The 22013-nt window shown below is 41.0% G+C and overlaps 2 protein-coding genes and 1 long non-coding RNA gene across 4 annotated transcripts in view; 2 read left to right on the forward strand and 1 right to left on the reverse strand.

Moving 5' to 3' along the window:
- Window positions 1-4105, forward strand: part of LEO1 (LEO1 homolog, Paf1/RNA polymerase II complex component) — a 38938-nt gene extending 34833 nt beyond the window's left edge. The window contains exon 12 of the mRNA XM_041745569.1: window positions 3869-4105. Within this exon, the coding sequence (XP_041601503.1) occupies window positions 3869-3973 (105 nt within the window). The 3' untranslated portion in view covers window positions 3974-4105. The remainder of the gene's footprint in view (window positions 1-3868) is intronic.
- A 133-nt stretch (window positions 4106-4238) lies between these two features.
- LOC121485351 (RNA polymerase-associated protein LEO1-like) lies at window positions 4239-21117 on the forward strand. Of its 2 annotated transcripts, XM_041745570.1 has the most exons (10): window positions 4239-6302; window positions 8429-8531; window positions 9167-9312; window positions 10003-10087; window positions 11369-11463; window positions 11947-12081; window positions 14039-14174; window positions 15077-15236; window positions 15760-15846; window positions 19932-21117. In XM_041745570.1, the coding sequence occupies exons 2-9, from the start codon at window positions 8451-8453 to the stop codon at window positions 15840-15842; spliced, it is 921 nt and encodes a 306-aa protein (XP_041601504.1). In that variant the 5' UTR covers window positions 4239-6302; window positions 8429-8450; the 3' UTR covers window positions 15843-15846; window positions 19932-21117. The 2 variants fall into 2 exon arrangements, with proteins under 2 accessions (XP_041601504.1, XP_041601505.1); XM_041745571.1 differs by lacking the exons at window positions 4239-6302; window positions 11947-12081 and having other exon boundaries at window positions 8041-8531.
- On the reverse strand, window positions 7921-13662 carry LOC121485352. Its single transcript, XR_005986253.1, has 3 exons — window positions 13561-13662; window positions 11044-11154; window positions 7921-8047 (listed from the first exon to the last, which is right to left on the reverse strand). It is a non-coding gene; the product is annotated as an uncharacterized LOC121485352 (long non-coding RNA).
- Window positions 21118-22013: the final 896 nt, after the last annotated feature.

Consider the following 22013-nt stretch of genomic DNA (forward strand, 5'->3'; position numbering starts at 1 on the left):
AACCATTTTTTTTTTTTTTTTTTTAATTTTATTTATTTATGATAGTCATACAGAGAGAAAGAGAGAGAGGCAGAGACACAGGCAGAGGGAGAAGCAGGCTCCATGCACCGGGAGCCCGATGCGGGATTCGACCCCGGGTCTCCAGGATCGCGCCCCGGGCCAAAGGCAGGCGCCAAACCGCTGCGCCACCCAGGGATCCCGCCAACCATTTTTTTAAGTAAAGTTTTGTTAGAAAGCACCATGCTTATTCATTTATGTAGTCTATGGATTTTTTTTTTTTTTGCTACAGTGTCAGAGTTGAGTAGTTAAAACAGAAACTGTATGTCTCACCAAAGCCTAAGACATTTATTATTTGGTCCTTTACCAAAAAAATTCACTGACCGCTTCCTGAAAGATGTGAGCCTGGGCTTATTTCTGGTTTGCCTTTATACTAAAGCATTAGTGCTTTGGGGTCTGCTCTATAATCTGCTCCAATTGGCCTTTGTCTCCTGTCCCCAGCACCCACAAAGCATAAAAACCAAAGCTCATGTTGACAGTTTGGTAAAGGCCTTCAAGGACAAAGCCCATGTTAGTCCTCTACTTACCTCTTGATTTCACCTAAATTTTGGCTTCTCTTTCATTATACTTTATTTTCTTGCCATCATGTTGATTTGTTTGTTTTTTTTTTTTAAAGATCTTAGTGTGTGTTTTTTTTTTTTTTTTTAATTTTTATTTATTTGTGATAGTCACAGAGAGAGAGAGAGAGAGGCAGAGACATAGGCAGAGGGAGAAGCAGGCTCCATGCACCGGGAGCCCGACGTGGGATTCGATCCCGGGTCTCCAGGATTGCGCCCTGGGCCAAAGGCAGGCGCCAAACTGCTGCGCCACTCAGGGATCCCTTTCATATTGATTTGTTTATATTTTCATTATTGTTAGTTATTTTCCATGGGAGAGAGGGATTGTTTTGTCAAATTGAAGGAAATAGATGTTGTGTTTCTGTTATCCATGGTCTTAATATATTTTGATCATTTTGGTTTCTGAGAACTATAAGCTTCTGTGACACTCTTATGTGAAGCAGAATTCTGTGTTGCATTATTATTGGTTAATCACAACAGCTACTGTTTGCCAGTCATTGTTGGAAGAGGCATGCTATGGAAGATAACTGGACAGAAATTGCCATTATTCTGCAATATACTTGTTTTAAATTATTTATTTTTATTTTTTTATTTTTTTATTTTTAAAGATTTTATTTATTTATTCATGAGAGACACACAGAGAGAGAGGCAGAGACCTAGGCAGAGAGAAAAGCAGGCCCCATGCAGGGAGCCCAATGTGGGACTCGATCCCAGGACTCCAGGATCATGCCCTGAGCCAAAGGCGGATGTTCAACCGCTGAGCCACCCAGGCGTCCCTCTGCACTTGTTTTAAATTAGGTAGGAAACATCGTAATGATGATTTTATAGTGTGTTGCACTGTTGGCAAAAGGAAAGCCTCATGTAAGCAGATTACTGTTTTATTTCTTGGCAAGCAGGAGCTGTGAATGAAAATTGAGAATTGCCATGGAACTTCTGTTTATCTCTAGTATTTTCAGAAATGAGGTTTTTAAATGTGATCCATCAAATATCTGCCTTCTAGGCTGGTTAAAACCTGTAATTGCCTGACTTAAAAATGCCTCTTGTGAATGCCTCATTCGCTATCATATTATGGGAACTACCCTCTACCTTCCTCACCCAAATACTCTGGTAGGTCTTCCTGTATCCATCCATTCCCCTTTCATGACAACGAAGATATATTTCTTCTGCCTGGACCTCACATCCTGTGGCCACTTTCTCCTCACTAAAGTCTTTCCTGTGGGTGACAGTGGGAGAGAGAGGCTAAGGGCTCCAACCTGCTTTAGGTTCTCTCCCTGTTTGTACACTAAGCTCCATCCAGACAGCATGAGCCTGGGTGAGATGCAGGGGAGCTTGCAGATTCTAAGTTCCCAGAGAACTACCATTATTAGCAGAGCTTTCTGTGATATGGGGGGGAAAGGGTATGAGTCTGGATTATAATGAACTGGATTATTGAATCTTGGTCACTTGTATGGCCTTGATCAAGTCCTCTCACATTTCTATGTCTGTTCCCTCCTCTCTTCAATGAGATTTATGCTTGCTGCTTGCAAAGTTGTTGCATAATAATAAATAACACATACAAAAGTACTTAGTTCAGTGACATGTAGTATCTGAATAGGAAATATTAGTTTCCCTTCCCCAACAGGGTCTAAGTTACAAGAAAGGAGAAAAGTAGCTTTTTTTTTATCCTTCCTTATTTTTGTAAGCAATAACAACTTTAGAAAACCTAAATAACTTGAAAGGTAGAAAAATGGGTAAGAGGAGAAACTGGAAAAAGGAAAGACTCAAGTGGAAAGATACACAAAGAAAACAGAAAAGAAAGGATCACGACCAGTCCTCAGCTTTCTTAGGTAGAGCAGGTGACCTGCTGAGGATTACTTAGAAAGTGGTACCCAGGGACACCTACGTTTGGATAACTTCACTGTTGTCACCTGGGAAGAACTAAGTGTAGGAGGACTTCTGAATCTCTTCTGGATTCATAACTTTCCCTTTGAATTCTCCTGTGGCACTTCAGGTCTGTGGAGATACATTTGGAATAAGAAGGCAGGAAACAAGTGTGGGGTGGTATCTTGTTCTTCAGAGAGCCAGCCATAGAGACCATCAGAAAAAATAGATATGCCAGCTTGTACATCCAGAAGCATTCTCTGGTCATAGTGAGAGGTGCTTGGCCTTCCCCAACTTTAGTCTTCAGGCTATTCATCCTGTTTAATTTTTGCTGAGGAAGCTAGTTAAGGCAAATCTGGAGTGTCATATTCTCTATCAATTCATTTTAGTCAATATTCGATATTATTTAGATGTTGATATATTCTGTCTGTAAAAATTGTTTTTAGATAACTTCCTGAATTATTTATTTCTATTAGAACATTGTACATGGTTTTAAATAATGCAGACTTGTGTAATAGGCCTTTAATTTCTTCAAATATTTTTTATATCTGTATGATGTGAGTTTTTAGTATATTCAAAACAGGAAATCATTATTTTTAAAAATTGGTCTTTAAAATACTGAACTTTTATTTTTTAAAAAGGTTTTATTTATTTGAGAGGGAGAGTCAGAGTGAGTGAGAGAGAGCATTAGGGTTAGGGGGGCAGAGGGGAGGAAAAGACAGGTTCCCCACTGAGCAGGGATTTTATTTGAGAGAGAGCATGTGTGGGAGAGAGATCACAGAGGGGAAGGGTAGAGGGAGAAGCAGACTCCCCACTGAGCGGGGAACCTGATGTGGGACTCAATCCGAGGACCCTGGGATCATGACACGAGCCGAAGGCAGGTGCTTAACTGACTCCAATGCCCTAAAATACTGAATTTTAGATAATGAAGAGGTGAAATGCTAAGGAAGCAGAGGGAAGTTTAATTAATTGCCTGTTCATAATAAAAATATTTGTCTGGGCCAGTGGTTATACAGGCAGACTTCTTTGGACAGCCCTGACTCTTCCCAGTCCTAGTTTCTGGTTTCGTATATGCCCCTTCTCTCCATGTATAAGGCTTTCCTTCCAAGAGATTGCTTATAATTTCTTAGCTCGTCCTTGTAGTCCTGATGTTGGGTTGTTTATATTTAGTTTGTAATTAGCTCTGGATAATTGTCATTTTTTAATGCTTCTAGTACTTTTAGATTTGGAAACTGGCCATGACCTTTACCACTGGTTTTATTTATCTGGTGAATGTTCTTATTTAAAAAATTATTTTGTGTTTTCAGAAAATTATTCAGCTTAGAGCTACTTTTGATAAATCTTCCTAGAAACGTTCTCTATTGACTTTTAGATTTTTAAAAATTTTATTTTAGGAAGGGGAACCATCTGGAAAGAGAAAAGCTGAAGATGATGATAAAGCAAGTAAAAAGCATAAGAAGTACGTAATCAGTGATGAAGAAGAAGAAGATGATGATTGAAGCACAATGTGGAAACACTTTATGTATTTTTTGTACAGTTTATTAAATATGTAAACATGAGTTATTTTGATGGAAATGAATTGATTTGCTTTTGTGTAATTTTAATTGTAATAAAAAAAAAATTTAAAGCAAGTATCTGTTCAGGAAATCTACTTTTTTCCTAAAGCAAGTTGATTCTGTGTCAGCCTCGCAGGAAATCTCAGGTTTCAGTGAGTTCCTGTTGCTCTGCCTCTCCCCTGTCCACCCCAGAGAAGTCTCCTAGTTGGGGCCAGGTGAGGCAAGCGAGGCTTTCCTCTGAGGTGCAGAATTTAAAGGGGCCCCAAAAGAACCTCTAATCATTTCAGTTTGCTAGGGCTGCTATAACACAGTACCACAAACTGGGTAGCTTAAAACCACAGAAATGTAATCTCTTAGAGTTATAGAGCCTAGAAATCCTAAATCAAAGTATTGACAGGTCCAGGCTGCCTCTGAAAGCTCTAGGGAAGAATGCTGCTGTGGTTTGTCCTAGCTTCTGGGGGTTTCTGGCAGTCGTTGGCTGTTGGCTGCATAACCCCAGTCTTTCCTTGGTCTTCACATGGTTCATTTCCAAACTTCGTTTGCTCTGTGTCTCTGTATGCTTTCAGATCTTCTCTTTCAAAGGAATCAGTGGATTGAGGACTGACCCTAATTCAGTGGACTTAATCTTAACTAATTATATGGAAAAACCCTTTTGCCAAATAAAGTCGGTTTCTGAAGTTCTGGATAGACATGAACTTGGCAGCAGGGTGGGGTAGGAGGAGGAAAGGGTGCCCCTCATTAGCCCATTATAGTAATCAAGAGAAATAAAATTGTGATACAACACTTTAAAAAATTGGACTAATGCAAAAATCCATGATGGACAGAATGTCAATTTTATGTAAACAGGATCTGATGGCTGGAATTAGGGTAAGGCAAGTTAGGAGAGCTGCACAAATACAGAGCTGGATGGATCCCCACTTCAATGAAACTTTTGATATTTTGTTCATGGTTTTTCACAAGTTTTAAAAACATTGTATTGCAGTATCATTTATCTTGATCACTGAGATTTTGGCACCCCTTATATTTTTCACCCAAGGTTAAGTGTCTCATTTGTGTATCCCAGTCCTGGCCCTACTTTCTCACAGCATGATGGCTGGGATGCAAAGATGAGCAACCTCAGAGAGGGAACCACATAAAAGCTGTATTACCTTTTTTAGGTTTTCTGGCTAGCATGGAAAGTCACATCAAAATCCAACATAATCTCTTCATTTAAAGTGAGTCCTTAAGGTGAGCCTTTATTCAAAGGGAGGGAAATTTGGCACCTCTTGATGGTTGGAGTGGCAAAGGTATTTTTTTAATTTTATTTTTTAAAAAAGATTTATTGATCTATTTGAGAGAGAGCGTATGCGCACAAGTACAGGGAGGGGCAGGGGCAGAGGGAAAGGGAGAGAGAAACTCCAGCAGACTCCCTGCTGAGTGTGGAGCCCAATGTCCAGGGCTCAGTCTCACAACCCTGAGATCATGAGTGGAAATGAAGAGTTGGACACTTAAACTGAGGCACCCTGGCACCCCTGCAGGTATGTTTTAAGTTTACCACACACATACTTGTCTTTTCTGTGGTGGTGTACATGTACTAATTAATCTTTCCCTTACAGATGGACTACCCTACTTCCTTTCTAGTGCTGTTGGTACAATCTGGGGTGGTGGCTGTGGAGGCTTACCTGAAGCCTAGCAATAGAGAAAGAAAAGTGACATCAAAAAAGAAGAAGGTCCTAAATCACCAATGTGCCATTTTCCTTATGCCATTCTTCAGTCTCTTGCTGTTTCTTGGCTTATCAAGTTGAAACTCCTATGCCTGGCTTTTAAGAGCCTTTATCCTGGCTGTCCTTTTTAAGGCAATATACTTTTTGTTTTTGTATTTGTTTTTAACTAATAGTCATGTGTATCTGTTACTAAGCTCTTTTCTTTCATCTCCAAACCGACCCATTTTATAGCAAGCTCAGTGATACTGGGGCAAGATTCTGCAAGCACATTTCATCTTTGCCAGCTGCCCCCTGTTAGGGGGCGCTGGAGGGAGACTGGAAGATTGAATAACAACGAAGAGATTACTCCTTCCTGTTTGTTTATGGAACTTTCTGGAAGCTTCCTGTCAATTTGCAGGTTTTCTAAGAGGGTCCACAAACACTTCATTACCTCAGCAGAAGCAGTTCTTTTCTACAGCAGCTCAAACAGTTTGCAGCTTTACCAACACTTGGAGAGCCAGTTTCAGTGACAAACACCCCCCACCCCCACCCCGAGGCATCAGTGCCAGCTGGATACTGCTCTTCCTCAGGTATGAGTTTCAGCTCCATACTGTAAGGTTTTTTTTTTTTTTTTTTTTTTTTTTTTACTGTAAGTTTTTAAGCTTAATAATTCCACCTCTTCATTTTGTTCCCTCATTTCTAGGAGTGAGTGGAAAATTTAAGTAAAAAATTTTTAAATTCTATATGTACAGACAGCTGGTGTTTTCTGTTGCCCAACTCAGACCTAATGGAGTAGTCAGGAGACAAATCCTTAAAGATGTGATTTGTAGGTTAGTTTGGGTTTCAATGCAGGTCTGAAAGGTGTGAAAGGGTGTGGTGGTAATGCATGGTATGGTGGCATGATAAATCAGATTATCCCCCCTGGTTGAGGGCTCAAGTGGCTACTACATTTGTCAGGCAGTAGTGATGATTGTGTGGACTGTGGTATGGGTTAGATACTTCTGAGTGCCCTGGAGTACTTACAGAAGGAAATTACAAGCTTAGGTCTTTAAACATTCAGCTCAGGTCGTGGTCAGAGAACCAGTGAGCTTTCCTAACAGCCCTAAAAGAATCTCCTATCTCATAGTCAGAGGGCTGAGGTAGCTGAATATTAAACATTTAATTGTATGGTTACAGAATTGCAACATTAGTTGAATTCCCAGCATTTTGAAGTCTCATATGAAAGGGCATTTTTTAAAATATATTTTTTTAAGATTTTATTTATTTGAGAGAGCACATGAACTGTGGGGAGGGGCAGAGGAAAAGGGAGAAGTAGACCCCGTGCTCAGCCTCAGCTGGATGCAAGGCTCCATCCCAGGATCCTAAGATCATGGACTGAGCTGAAGGCAGATGCATAACTGACTGAGCTCCTCCAGGCACCCCAAAAGGACATAGAGAAAGAAGCTGGGAGTGAGATATCTGTTTGGACTCATGACGCATTTCCTAGTTCAATTTCCTAGTCACTCTGAGCCTCCCTTACCTGTGAGAAGCAGTTTGCTCCCCTGTACGTGAGGAAACTGGGTTTTCCTTGCTTGAAAACACTGTAATGTCACCTGGGGCAGCTTCCATTCTCTAGACTCAGCCAGCTGCATGCTGTCTGACCACTTGTTACCAGTAGACCCATCACTAGGATCTCTGCATACTCTGACAGAGAAAGCACAAACTCTGAAGAAGAAATAGCTTATATACCAAAAGAACTACAAGACTTTGCTGATATAGGGAGAAGCTGAGGGAATATGTGTGGAAGCGTATTTAAGAATGTGAGATGAAGGACAGACTATTGGGCCAAATTGACTGCTTTGGGCACACTTAAATATTCAGGATCTGATGTTTTCATAGCAAGACATGGCTCCATAGTTGGTTAGCTGAAACAAACTCATTGGTGGCCTACTTGTAATGAAGCTTCCCTGGCATTGTGTGGAGGGAATCCGAAGGCGTAGGGAGATAAGAGTTGGATTAGACATGTCTTATGTTACATGCGTATCACCCCTCACCTCCAGTTACATCCCCTGAGAAGGCCAGATGAAAACAACAAACATTTAATTTAATATTTTATAATTTCTGACGGTCGTGATTGGCTTAGCAGGGGAGTTGTGGCTCTGGGTTTTTGTGGCAATCAAGATATTGGCTGAGAATGTATTCTCTATAGGTTTGCCTGGGACTGAAGGATTTGTTTCAAAAACAGCTCACTAATATGCTCTAGGCAGGAGGCCTCAGTTTGTCGCCACATGAGCCTCTCCATAGCAGTTTGAGTGTCTTCACATCATGGCAGCTGGCTTCCTCTAGGGCAAGTGACCTAAGGAGAGAAAGAGCAAGGTAGAAAAACCATAATGTCGTAGCCTAGCCTTGGAAGTGAAGTTATATTCTGTTGATCACATAAACCAACCATGACACGTGTTGGAGGAGATTGCAGGGGGCAGGAATATCAGGCAGGAACCACCAGGAACTATGTTGAAAACTGGCTATCACAGCAGCTTTGCCTTCTACCAACCATCTTGGCCACCTTCCTTCTCTATAGATGCTTGTTATGCTTTTGGGGGCTAGGCTCAGGGAGCCAGATCAAGGTTGGCTTAGTGGAGATTTGGTTTCTGAATCTTGAGAAAATGTTGAAGTAATGGGCTAAGAACTGTGTAAAGAACTTCAGTCAGAGAAATTAATACTGTACGTGTTCTCCCAGCATTGAAGATTATAGTAGGACCATGGATCTGTTTGGAGACATAGATGACATTTCTTCAGAGAGTGATGGGGACAATGAGCAACCTATTCCAAGGCAGGCTGTTGTAAGTACAATCACTAACTTCAACAGGTTCCATTATTCAAGGTTAAAAAGAAAGTTTCAAAGGCTGAAGGGTCTGCCTCCTATGAAAAGAGGACATTGATAATTGAGTAGAATTGAGTAGCGGTCTGAAACACTTGGTGAATCAGGGTGACTTTCTCAGCTATGTTGGGAATTGTGGGCATTTGAGGGCACAGAAACTGATCAAAATGAGGATGATGCCAAACTTTTGGGGCTAAACTGTGAGGACTCATTCATTATTTGAAAACCTTTAAGTTTTTCTTAATACAAACTTGTGCCAGAAAGCATGTGCTATTTGACTTTCTGCTCTGATTTTAATAGTACTGAGGGGTTGCACATTTTCACAGTTCTTTCATTTAATGCCTTATGGAAACTAGATAGGTCAACAAAATAGATATTTTTTCTGGTAATGAGGGCTAAGAGATCTTGTTTCTGTGGTGGTATTTCTGGGGAAGAGGATGAAATTTTAGGGAGAGGCCTGAAGGGGTTATGGACTGCTTTGTCCCTAAAGTGGTGTCTGAATTTACTTCTGGTTATACCTACATCTCCTAGTACCAGAGAAAAGCTGGAACATTTTTAATTTCACTTCAAACCCTCACATTCTGATTCCTCTCTTAGGATGAACATGGATTGCCTCAGGACCAACAGGAGGAAGAGCAGATTTCTGAAACCAGAATAGAAGTAGAAATCCCCAGTATCAACTCTGATTTAGGAAATGAATTGTACTTTGTTAAACTACCTAAATTCCTCAGCATAGAACCCAAGTAAGAGGGCTGATTAAAGTTTTATTTTCAAGATCTTAAATAAAAACATGTGGAATATAAATGTTTTGTCTTATCATGAGTTGGCTAATTATAAAGAAGGGGGATTCCTCATATACCTCTGGAAAAGTAAATTTAGGATGCACTGTGGTAGAAAAATGATGAGTTACTAATAATGTGAGAATTTTAAAGTGAATGATTCTTCCAGCATTTTGGCACTTATAAATAAACAGACTTGACAGCTGGTAAAGGTGTTTTTCATTAGTATAAAGCTGAAAAATCAGAAAATGAGATTGACAAAGTTTGCTAGAGAAATCATAAATATTCAGTGCAAAAGCCACTGTAACTAGAAAAGACGATTTTGGACAACAAAATAGTATTGATGAGTATTTCTCATGAAGGTTCATGAGTTTAAACAGGATACCTTTTCTTTAAAAAAAAATAGAAAGGTAGACTGTCTTATTTTAGAAGACATTTCTTCAAACAAGACTTAAAATTATTAGTCACAGTTGGATTTTATTTCAGATAATGTTTTAAAATCAAATTTCAAGAAAGTATGCAAACTAGCATACATGAAGCTCTTTGCCTCCTGTGATTTTTAGTATATTGGTACATGTTGTAAAGATTATTTTATGGCATTAATAATATTCATTACTAAATATGGCTAATATGTGATTAAAAAACAATTTTTAGACCTTTTGATCCTCAGAATTATGAAGATGAATTTGAAGGTGAGAAAGTGCTTGATGAGGAAGATAGAACCAGGTTGAAATTAAAGGTACTATTCTATACTTCCTTTTTTTTTTTTTTTGAGGTTTTTCATTAAAACAGAGATAATGATTTGAGACTTGAGATTATGAAATGTTCTTTTATGTTTACTCTTCAGTCAACAAATAACTGTTTGGAACAAGGACTGAAATGTCTTTTCAGAATATTTTTAGGGGAGAAGTTACATACTCTTTTTAATCCCTGCAATGGTCACTCTTCTAACCTTTTTCTCACAGTTGTAATTTTTCAATTAAAGTAACAATAAAAATTCTTGAAAGTTGTTAGCTACTTCCTTTAGGATAAATATAGTTAGGTATATGGAACTGCCTCTACTTTTATAGTGGGTAGCTTCTCACAACTTCCAACAGTAGAAATCTCGCAGACCCTTTATGGAATTCAGATTATGCACAAGGAGATGCCTTTTCTTCAGGCGATTCCTCTCAGGAAGGCCTGGGATGGCAGGACACTCCAGTGCTGTCACAGGGATGTTGTCTTGTTGCTTGGGGTGGCGTATGAGCTTCTGTCACAGGCAGAACCAATTTTTTTTTTTTAAGATTTTATTTATTTATTCATGAGAGACATAGGCAGAGGGAGAAGCAGGCTCCATGCAGGGAGCCCAATGTGGGACTTGATCCTGGGACCCCAGGATCACGCCCTAAGCTGAAGGCAGATGTTCAACCACTGATTCACCCAGGCATCCCAGGCAGAACCAATTTTTATGCTACCTTTGTGATTTGGAGTTCCTACTACATGGGTAGGACAAATTTGAACTAAAAACAGGGCAAAGTGTAAGTGTTAGGTTTTAATTTGTTAATTTTTTAATTGTACATTCTTTTATTATTTTATTTTTAATTTAATGCCCAGAGCTTCCCTGTCTTACTAGACCAGGCTTACTAGTCCCTCTTTCATTGGGCTCATAGCCCTTCATAGACTTGCAATAGGCAGACTTCCATTTTAACTGCCTACCTCATGTGGACCCAAAGTCTCATCTTCTCTCTTTTGAAGCTCTTACTGTGTGTGATAATACTTCCATCTTGCATTGTACTCAGCTTCTGCTTCCACTGCTGTGAACTAGAGCTTAGGAAAGATTTAAACAAAATGGTTAGTTTACTCAATATTTCTAGATATTTGTGGCAGGAGTGTTTCAGTGTTGCCTGATGGGCTATTTATTTTGTGAGCTTCCTTTGTCACTACCTATGAATTCTTGGCACATGATTATAAGTCACTCGAGGAAAAAAGAACATGCAGTTTAATTACATTGGTTTTCTAATGCCCTTGTGTTTTGAACCAGGTGGAAAATACGATAAGATGGAGGAAACGCTGGGATGAGGACGGAAATGAAATTAAGGAAAGCAATGCTCGGGTGGTCAAGTGGTCAGATGAGAGGTGAGCCCATAATACCCGAAGAGCACTGAAAGACCCAGAGTTCTCTGTGCAGGACCTTACTGTGGGGCCATCTTTCATTAAAGAATTAACAAAATCTAGGCCTCTGGGAGGAGGACACTTTAGGAGTAGGCTCAAGATGTGATCAGATTCATGGTAGTTGCCTTGTTGGGGTGAAAGCGTAATGCTAGCTCACATGCGTGAGGTGCCATTGTACAGTATAAATTGGTATTTTGGGGAAAAATGTTTCTGTTTTAGTAACAACATGGTAGAGATTGGGAAAATGACAAAAACAATTTCAGGTTAAAGAAGGATGCATTTTACCACCTTTTGCTTTAAAGGGAGTAAGTTTTTGATAGCATCTCTGTTTTTCTCATGAATTGAGTATACAGTCCCATAGCATTTTAAGTAAAGCCAGGAGGGGAACATGGAGATGGTAGGATTTGTTCAGTGCCCCCCCAGTACTGAACGGTTTCTTCTTTGCAGCCTTTCCCTGCATCTAGGCAATGAAGTGTTTGATGTCTACAAAGCCCCAATGCAGGGCAATCACAATCACCTGTTTGTTCGAGAAGACACTGGTCTACAGGGACGAGCCGTCTTTAAATCCAAACTCACCTTTAGGTAACCGTTCCTGCTGACATTTTGTTCCTGGTAGGTAGAGAGCAGTGGGGCTGAGAGCTGTGCAGAGAGCCTGACTTGGCCCTGACTGACATGATTACAGGGTGCTCACCAGGGACGTGGTCTGCTTCCCACACTGTTTTTTCACCTTTACTACGAATTGCTGTTTCTCAGGGAGCCAGTTAATGTCAAAACTGGCAGGCGACCACTGTGTAAACCAGACCAGTGAATGAATTCACATTGGTTGGTGCACCTGGCAGGAGGCCTAGAAGACTGGTCTGTGCTGCTCAGCCGGTCTGTGTCCTTTCCCTTCAGCTGGGAGGCCAGCCGATCATGGGCATGTTGTCCGAGGTGAGCACAGAGTAGTGGAAAGGGCTAAATGGTGTGAGGGGCTGCAGTTTGACCCCAGGCAGGCAGGTGCTCCCTGTCTGTGCTGCAGCCTCTTCACTGGACGCTACTCCCTGCGCTCCGTAGCATACCTTCCCTCTAAGGACACAGAGCTGTTGTCCTTCGTGTGGCTCTCCTTGAAGTGGGGCCCTTAACAGACTACCTGTACACAACGTCTCTTTTTGAGATCATGAAAATGTTTTAAAATCAAATTGTAGGTCCTCCTGGGTAGCTCTGTCTGTTAAAGGTTTGCCTTTGGCTCAGGTCATGATCCCAGGGTCGTGGGATGGAGCCCTGTGTCGGGCTCTGCTTAGTGGGGAGTCTGCTTCTCCTTCTCCCTCTGCCCCTCTCACCCACCCCCAACTTGTGTTCTGTCTCTCTCTCTCAAATAATATCTTTATAAATAAAATCAGATTATAATAATGGTCACACAACTTTGTAATTTAAAAAATCATTTAGTTGTGTATTAAAATGAGTGAATTTTATGGTATGTAAATTATGCTCAATATAATGTTACTCCATTTTAAAGACTAATGGACAGCTTTGAGGTTGTGCCTCACTTCTGTTTAAGATGAAGAAGAGTCTCAATCTCACAACCTTTTTTTTTTCTTTTATTTTTGTAGAGAGAAAGGGTAAGTTGGGGAGAGGGAGAGACAGCATCTTAAGCAGGCCCCACTCTCAGCACAGAGCCTGACAGGGGGCTCAATCTCACGACCCTGAGATCATGACCTGAGCCGAAATCCAAAAGTCGATGCTTAACCTACTGAGCCGTCCAGACGCCCTTCACTCTCACTAAATTTTAGTTTCCTTATCTACAAAATGGCGATAATATCTACTTCACAGGGATATTTTGTCAGTTAAGTCAAATAATACATAAGATGTCATGCAGTGCAGAGACCTGGCATAATAAATGCTGTTCAAGTCCAGCCTCTTAATGAGCTTTCTCAAATGCTGCTGTAAAAGACAAACGATTCTACAGCCTGCTTTTTTCCATTGTGGCCTATTTTCCACATTCCTTAAGTCCCATCTCTCTACAGCTTCAGAGACTCCCTCCTGAGGATCACCCTTTCTTCTTTCTGATGTACTAAAACCTACCTTCCTTTAGTCAGGAATGTACATTTTCCGCACCAGCGATTCCTGTTCTTGGTACTGTCCTGGGCTGTCGTGAGGCCTCCTTGCTTTGACCCTCCTTCTAATCGTATTCAGATGGAGTGACTCTTCTTTACTTCTTGAATTGCGACTTCTGGCCTCTGCAGCACCCTCATGGAACTGAGATTTCATATCCTTTTTCTGTCTCTGATTGTTGTCGGGGGTTTCTTTGGACAAGTCCTTGACTTGCCACCTGTTCTCTTCCTTCCTCCACTTGCACTTCACCCCATCAGCGTCTCCTGGGAAATGGGACGGAGGTTGGAACCAGAGAATGAGGAAGCCTCAGAGCCCCAGGACCTGTGCCCCGCTTCCCTCATCTGCTGCAGGGGAAGTGGTCACTGTCCACAGCTGTTTGTGCCGTTGAGATAATCGCCTCTAAATGTTCTTAGTCTACAGTGACACATTCTTGTCCATGTCCCAGCAGACCTCATTCTACAGACTGTGCCACACAGAGAAAGATGACCCTGCCACTTGGTAATAGATGCTCAAAGACACAGAGGATTAGAATCTTACCAATTGCTGGTTGTGATCCTGAGTGCCAGCGCACAGAAATAATTAAGGTACATTGGCTATGTTTTATCCTGGGATTTTTTGGGGGGTATTAAAAGCTGCACTTTCCAGAATATTAATTCACAATTAATGCCACAACCATTTTATTTCTTACAGTTATCAGGGAGCCAACCTAAACCAAGTGTGTAGTTAACCATAGTCATGTCAATGGCCACTGGTAGGATAGAGCAAACCAGCCACTCATGGGCTCACTCTCCAGTTGATGAGATTTCAGGGGAAACCTGATAATTTAGAAAATACCAACTTTGACAGATACCATAAGACTTTGTTAGCCAGACAGGAAATGCTAGGAAGGTCAAAAAGACATTCCTAACCCAACACTGGCTCTGCTTGTGAACAGCAGTGTGTGGATTGCCAGGCAGAGGAAGGGTATGAATGTTCTGCTTTGGGCTCAGGGACCCTCCCCTATGCCAGCGCCTCCCCATCCTGTCATCCAGAGCTCTGGGGAAGCTCTCCGGAGTGAGATGCCCAGACAGGAACATCTAGGCATCAGTGTAGTTTGGTGGCGCCTGACCAAGCCGGGGGTCTGTCTCAGGGGTTGGCAGACACAGCGTCCCCCAGGCAGAAACACACTGGGCATGGATGAGGTTCCTCAGGCCGGTTGCTGCTCTCTGGGCTCTGAGTGGCTGGTGGCGTAGGGGATGCTGCGGCTCCTGAGGCCACGTTTGTGCCAGTCCTGATTGGGCGGTTGGCACGAGGGAGCCTCCTGCCTCCTCACCCTGTGTTGCCTTCACGCCTTAGAATTAAACTACAAAGTGATCTCTGTGTGTGGTAGCAGGTGTGGAATGGAGAGAGCCGTACTCTGAAGACAAGAAATATAGTAAATGTAGGTTCAAATGGGCACAAAGATAGTTCAGTTTTTCAGTTAAAAAGTTGGTTTGCTTCTTTATAGAAAGAAGAATGTTTGAGGGCTTCTACTCACCAGACAATCCATCTGTGGGAGAAGCAGAGCCAGCAGCGGCTGAGTGTCCCCTACCAGGACCCCAACAGCATCCATGAGGAGGAGGAAGGTGCCAAAGCCATTAAAAACCATTACCAAGGGGAGCTCCAAGGTGAGTTGGGCATGGAGATCCGATTTCATCACCTGAGGACCACAGAGGTTGATGATGGGCGTTTACTCCCTGTCCTGCTGCGATTTACTTAGAACAATAGTACAAAGGCCTTTTATTTTTAGTTAGGGCTACTTTCCCACAGAAGAGCTTAGCTGGGAAAATAAGGCACCCCCAAAGTAAAGTCAATTAAATAATTTATGTCCTTACAGAGGAAAATGTGTGATGAGCAGTTTGCCTGCTTGCGTATTGAGCCGGTATTTAAACTTTGTAATTTTTAATGTGTGCATAAAACCTCTTAGGTGTTTAAAGGCCTTGTCTCTCTCTCAGAACAAAATCTCTCAAATCAAAGTCATTTCAGCATGTCTGAAAGTTATATACACTTCATCAAAACCTTAAAGATGTTGTCGGCTCCTCAAGGGAAAATGTATAGTGGGAAGCAACAACAGTCAGGAAAAAAACTCAGGAATACACAGGTCTTCGTCTATGAGGGAAAATCTCACGTCTGAAGTTCCTTTGCTTTCAGATGAACAAGCCAAAATCTGTACTTCCGACAGTGATGAGGGATCAGAAGAAGAAATTACTGAGAGCAAGGAAACTGACCAGTGATGAGGTAAAACCAAATTTATTCGATGCTAGAGGTTTACCGTTTCCTCTAGTCCACTCCTGGAATGAAGAGTAGCTCCCAGCCCAGGAGCACGGACAGATGTCTGTACACTTCACTGAAACTCAGGGAGATAAGTGCAGTGATTGGACCAGGAGTGGCCAGAGGAGAGTCTGATCCTTTGTTCAGGTGGGTGTTGGAAGGCTGCTCAGAGGAGACCTCAGAGCAAAGTCTTAGGTTGCAGGGCACCTGGGCCTGGAGGGCGTCCTAGGGGGATGGAAAGGCCTGTGAGGAAACGTGTGGGGCCCTGAGGCACCACCACGCTCAGTAGTAATTCAGTGTGGTAGAGCAAGAAGCATCCTGGGAACTGGGTGTCTTTATTGTTTGGGTATAATAGTAATTGAGGGTTATTCCGTTTTCACGTTATTGAAATATTTTTCCTTTAATTATTTCCTTTTCCACTTATGATGTCATAAGTACAAATAAAATTTTTTTTAAAGGTTTTATTTATTCCTGAAAGACACAAAGAGAGAGGCAGAGGGAGAAGCAGGCTCCACACAGCCCAATGTGGGACTTGATCCTGGGACCTGATCCTGGGACCCTGGGATCACACCCTGAGCCAAAGGCAGACACTCAACCACTGAGCCACCCAGGCATCCCTACAAATAAATTTTAAGTCTTAAATATATAGGGAATCACTGTATTTCCCATATGCCAGTTTAATTGATTCACTGTTTTCTTTCTGAATGTTTAACATGCTTCACTCTAGGTTTGGAGTCACAGATCAGAGTAAACATCACAGTAACAGAAATGTTAAGCATGTCAGTTAAGCACTGGTCACCTAAGGGAGACATTCACTTTTCATATAAAAATATATATTTAAAACTTCAGGGGCACCTCGTGGCTCAGTCTGTTGAGTGTCTGACGATTTTGGTTTGAGTTGTGAGATTGAGCTCCAAGTCGGGCTCCATGCTAGTGCAGTCTGCTTGAAATTCTCTCCCCACTGCCCTCTGCACCCCTACCCCTGCTCACTTGCTCTGTTTCTAAAATTAGTAAATAAAATCTTAAAAAAAAAACTTTAAAAGTATACTGAAAACACATAAAATGCAAGCAGTCCTTTTTTAAAACCAACAGGCTTTATTTTTTTATTTTATTTTTCCACAGGCTTTAAAATACTAAATTTTAGATAGAAAAAAATGAAATACCGAGGAAGCAGGGGAATGGATTTCAAGCAATATGATCAGAATGTCAGTCAGTATAGTGAGGGGGAATTGTCCCTCCTGGCCTGACAGCTGCCCAGGAGAAGCCCGGGTTCATGGGGCCTGACCAGCTAGACATCGTGTCTGAGGACCTGGGTTGTTGCTGCGGGGTGGCCTTCTAATGTGAAGGGCTGGCTCCTCCATCAGTTCAGACCACTTTAAGTTTTTTTTTTTTTAAGTTTTTAATTCCAGTTAATTAACAGTGTTATATTAGTTTCAGGTGTACAATATAGTGATTCAGCACTTCACCAAGTGCCCTCTTTATCCCCATCACCTATTTCACCCATCCCCCAACCCCCCTCCTGTCTGGTAACCATTTGTTCTCTATAGTTAAGAGTCTTGTGTTGTATGTTTTTTCCTTTGTTCATTTTTTTTGTTGTTGTTTCTTAAATTTTACATGAGTGAAATCATAGGGTATTTGTCTTACTCTGACTCATTTCACTTAGCATTGTACTTTCTAGTTCCATGTCGAGATTTCATTCATTTTTAGAGCTGAGTAATATTCCATTGTATATATACTACATCTTTTTTATCCATTCATCTAGTGATGGACACTTGGGCTATTGTAAATAATGCTGCTATATGTAAACATCAGGGTGCGTGTATCCTTTTGAATTAGTGTTTTTATATTCTTTGGGTAAATACCCAGTAGTGCGATAGCTGGATGGTAGAGTAGTTCTATTTTTAATTTTTTGAGGCATCTTAAAACTGTTTTCTGCCCTGGCTACACCAGTTGGCATTCCCACCAACAGTGCAAGAGGGTTCGTTTTTCTCCGCAACCTCACCCACACTTGTTACTTTAGTTTTTGATTTTGATGATGAATGATGATGAGCATGTTTTCATGTTTCTGTTGGCCATTTGGATGTCTTCTGCCCATTTTTCAATTGGATTATTTGGTTTTTAGGTGCTGAGTTGTATGAGGTTTTTACATATTTTGTATACTACCCCTTCATCAGATATGTCATTTGCAAATCTCTTTTCCCATTCAGTATGTTGCCTTTTAGTTTTGTTGTTTCCTTTGCTGTACAAAAACTTTTTATTTTGATGAAGTCCCAATAGTTTGTTTTTGCTTTTGTTTCCCTTGCCTCAGGGGACCTATCTCAAAAAAAAAGTTGCTGTGGCCGATGTCAGAGAAGTTATTGCCTGTGCTCTCTTCCAGGATTTTTATGGTTTCAGGTCTCATATTCGGGTCTTTAATCCATTTTGAATTAATTAATACACACAAACACACACATACATATGGCTGTTTAGTTTTCTCTACACCATTTGCTGAATATGCACCATTGCATATTGTTTCCTACTTTGTTGAAGACTAATTGGCCATATAATCATGGGTTTATTTCTGGGTTTTCTATTCTGTTCTGTTGATCTGACTATTTTTGTGCTACTACCATACTGTTTTGATCACTACAACTCTGAGATAAAACTTGAAGTCCAGAATTTTAAGATTTTATGTATTTATTCATGAGAGACAGAGGCAGAGACACAGGCAGAGAGAGAAGTAGGCTCCTCACAGCGAGCCCAATGTGGAACTCGATCCCAGGACCCCAGGATCACGACCTGAGACAAAGATAGACACTCAACCACTGAGCCAGCCAGGTGCCCCTTTGCTTTTCTTTTTCAAGATTGGTTTGGCTATTCAGGGTCTTTTGTGATTCCATACAAATTTTAGGTTTATTCTATTTCTGTGAAAAATGCTGTTGGTATTTTGATAAGGATTGCATTAAAGGTATAGAATGCTTTGGGTAGTATACACATTTTATTTTATTTTATTTTATTTATTTTTTAGTATACACATTTTAGCAAGATATGTTCTTCCAACCCATGAACATGTTCCCTTTCTTTATGTCTTCTTCACTTTCTTTCATCAGTATTTTATAGTTCCAGAGTTCAGAATTTTCACCTCTTTGGCTAGGTTTATTCCTAGTTATCTTATTTTGGGTACAACTGTAAATGGGATTGTTGTCTTAATTTCGCTTTCTGCTGCTTCATTATGGTGTATAGAAATGCAACAGATTTCTCTATATCAATTTCGGATCCTGCAATTTTACTGAATTTGTGTATCAGTTCTAGCTCTTTTTTGGTGGAGTCCTGGGTTTTCTAAATACAGTATCATGTCATCTGTAAATAGTGAATGCCTTTTATTTTTGTGTTGTCTGATTGCTGTCCTAGGACTTCCAGTACTATATTGAGTAAAAGTGGTGAGAGTAGACATCCTTGTCTTATTCCTGACCTTCGGGGAACAGCTGAGTGTTTTTTTGCCACTGAGGATGATGTTAGCTGTGAGTTTTTCATAGGTGGCCTTTATTACATTGAGGTACATTCTCCCTAAACTTATTTTGTTGGTTTTTATTATGAGTGGATGTTGTACTTTTATCAAATGCTTTTTCTGCACCTACTGAAACGATCATATGGGTTTTTAAAAAGATATTTATTTATTTGTTAGAGACAGAGAGAGAACCAGAGAGCACAGCAGAGGGAGAAGCAGACTTCTGCTAAGCAGGGAGCTCAATGTGGAGCTCAGTCCCAGTACCCTGAGATCATGACCAAGGCAGACATTTAACTGAGCCACCCAGGTGCCCCATGATCATATGGTTCTTATCCTTTCTCTTATTAATATGATATGTCATGTTGATTGACTTGCAAATATCGAACCACCCTTGCAACCCAGGAATAAATTCCACTTGATCAGTTGATTTTTTTGTTTTTTTTTTTACATATTGTTGGATTTGCTTTGCTACTGTTTTGTTGAGGATAGCTCAAAACTACTATAGACAAAGTTTCTAGAAATGTTTGAAACTGAATATTACCTCTTATCTCTTGTATCTGTTCAGGAGTTGAGGCTTCCAGAAAGAGAAAAGCAGCAGGTGAAGAGGAAGAAAATGACTGAAGTATGAAATGTGCGCTCTTTGTATACATTGTATTGATCCTTGAAGAACACAGGTTTGAACTGCTTGGGTCCAAAATAAATATGGTACAGTACTTTAAATGTATTTTCTCTTCCTTATGGTTTTCTTAAGCTTACTTTATTATAAGAATATATAATACATTTAACAACCAAAATATGTATGAATCAACTGTATGTTATCTGTAAGGCTTCTGGTCAGCAGTTGGCTGTAAGTAAACTTTCTGGAGATCAGAAGCTATACTTGGATTTTCAACTGTGTGGGGAGTGGGGGGTACTCCTAACCCCAACATTATTCAAGAGTCAACTGTATATTGTTAAGTTTGTTTTAAAGCAATGATGACACGACTTGTTTTGACTGAAATGATGAATTGAGTCGTTTTTGCATAATCCTACTTGTGAATAAAGAATATTCAGAAGCAAGACTATGACTTTAGAAAGCCCATTTTTCCCCCAAAAGAAGCTTATTTTGGTAACTGTTTGCTCTGGGTCTAAGGTTTTTGTGCATTTTGGCTGCTCTACCCACCTCATTCTCCTGGCTGGGCCCAGGCATCGCCTCTTCTGGGATGTCCTCCTGTCCTGCCTAGCTGGGTTTGGGATCCTTCCGTGTTTTGTCATTTATTTCCATGGGCGTGGCACTAACTTTCCATCGGCCACATTGCTCTGTAGTCCTGTCAGCGCAGGTAGAGAGAGCATGGAAGGGCTCAAGGACACTGAGTGCTTTGCCAAGTGCTGCACTGGCCCTACCAGTTCTAATCCTCAGAACAACTTGAAAGGCAGGTATCGTTAGTTTCCATTTTACAGACTTGGAAGCTGAGGTTTAAAGAACTTTGACTATCTGGGGGCATCTGGGTATCTCAGTCGATTAAATGTCTGCCTTTGGCTCAGGTCATGATCTCAGGGTAGTGGGGTCGAGCCTTGTGTTGGGCTCCAAGCTCAGTGCAGAGTGCTTGCGACTCTCTTCTACCCCTCCCTCCCGCTCACGTGCTCACTCTCTAAACTCTTGGGTGCCTGGGTGGCTCAGTTGTTAAGTGTCTGCCTTCGGTTCGGGTCATGATCTCAGGGTCCTAAGATCAAGTCCCACATTGGGCTACCTGCTCAGCAGGGAGTCTCCTTCTCCCTCTCACTCTCCCTCTGTGCACTCCCTCCCTCTCTTGCTTTCAAATAAATAAATAATAAATAAAATATCTTTACCAAAATATTAAAAAAGACCTCTGTCCAAAGCTTTTTCTTCCCAAGGAAAAAAAAAAAATAAGCATTTTAGAGAGAAGGGTCATGATCTTTTATATGGAGCAATCACAGTGTTAAGTAGATCCTTATGGAGAAAGACCCAAAATACCTGAGATGAATGTCATCATCAAGTTTAGAGGAAAGGGTAATGGGCAAGAAAATACTAGATTTGACTCCTAGCTTTGTGACTGGTGCACTAGCTGGGACACATAGCAGGTGCCTAGTATTTATTGAACCAACAAGCCAATGGTATTATCTTGGGCAAGTTACATGACTTTTCTGAAGGTTTCCTCAACTCACTGGGGTTTGGATTTGATTGACCATGTAAATCCCTCATGATTCAATATTTACATTTCTTGATCTCTGAAAATTGATACTAATTAGATATATCTTTTAAAATGTCTTATTGTTAAATAGATATGGTCAAAGAAAAAGGCCCATCATCTCACCATGCAGAAAATTCCAGAATTGTATTTCCCTTCCTTTTATAACTTTTAAAGCATAATCTCATGGTTGTATAGTAAACACATCCATAATTAGCACTACCTCCTGAAAGGCTAGACTCCTTCAGAACGCCAAGAGGTACCAGCACCGTTTCTTTGTAAGGTCAGCTATTTTTCACAGGGGTTGGCCTTGAGTCTCTGCTAGGCCTGCAAACAGGCCTGAGGCTGGGATCTCTAGGCCCTCAGACATGAAGGAAAGCTTCACAATCTAAGGACAAAAGATGTTTGATGACTTGACCCACATATGGTTGGCCATGCTCATCATTTGGTCCCTAAAA

The sequence above is a fragment of the Vulpes lagopus genome, chromosome 2 (assembly GCF_018345385.1).
Source record: "Vulpes lagopus strain Blue_001 chromosome 2, ASM1834538v1, whole genome shotgun sequence".
NCBI classification, from domain to species: Eukaryota; Metazoa; Chordata; class Mammalia; order Carnivora; family Canidae; genus Vulpes; species Vulpes lagopus.

Coding starts and splice junctions, on each gene's coding strand:
- LOC121485351 (XM_041745570.1), top strand. CDS start 8,451: ATGGATCTGTTTGGAGACATAGATGACATTTCTTCAGAGAGTGATGGG. Junction 8,532..9,166: donor CTATTCCAAGGCAGGCTGTT/GTAAGTACAATC, acceptor TTCCTCTCTTAG/GATGAACATGGATTGCCTCA. Junction 11,464..11,946: donor GTCAAGTGGTCAGATGAGAG/GTGAGCCCATAA, acceptor TCTTCTTTGCAG/CCTTTCCCTGCATCTAGGCA.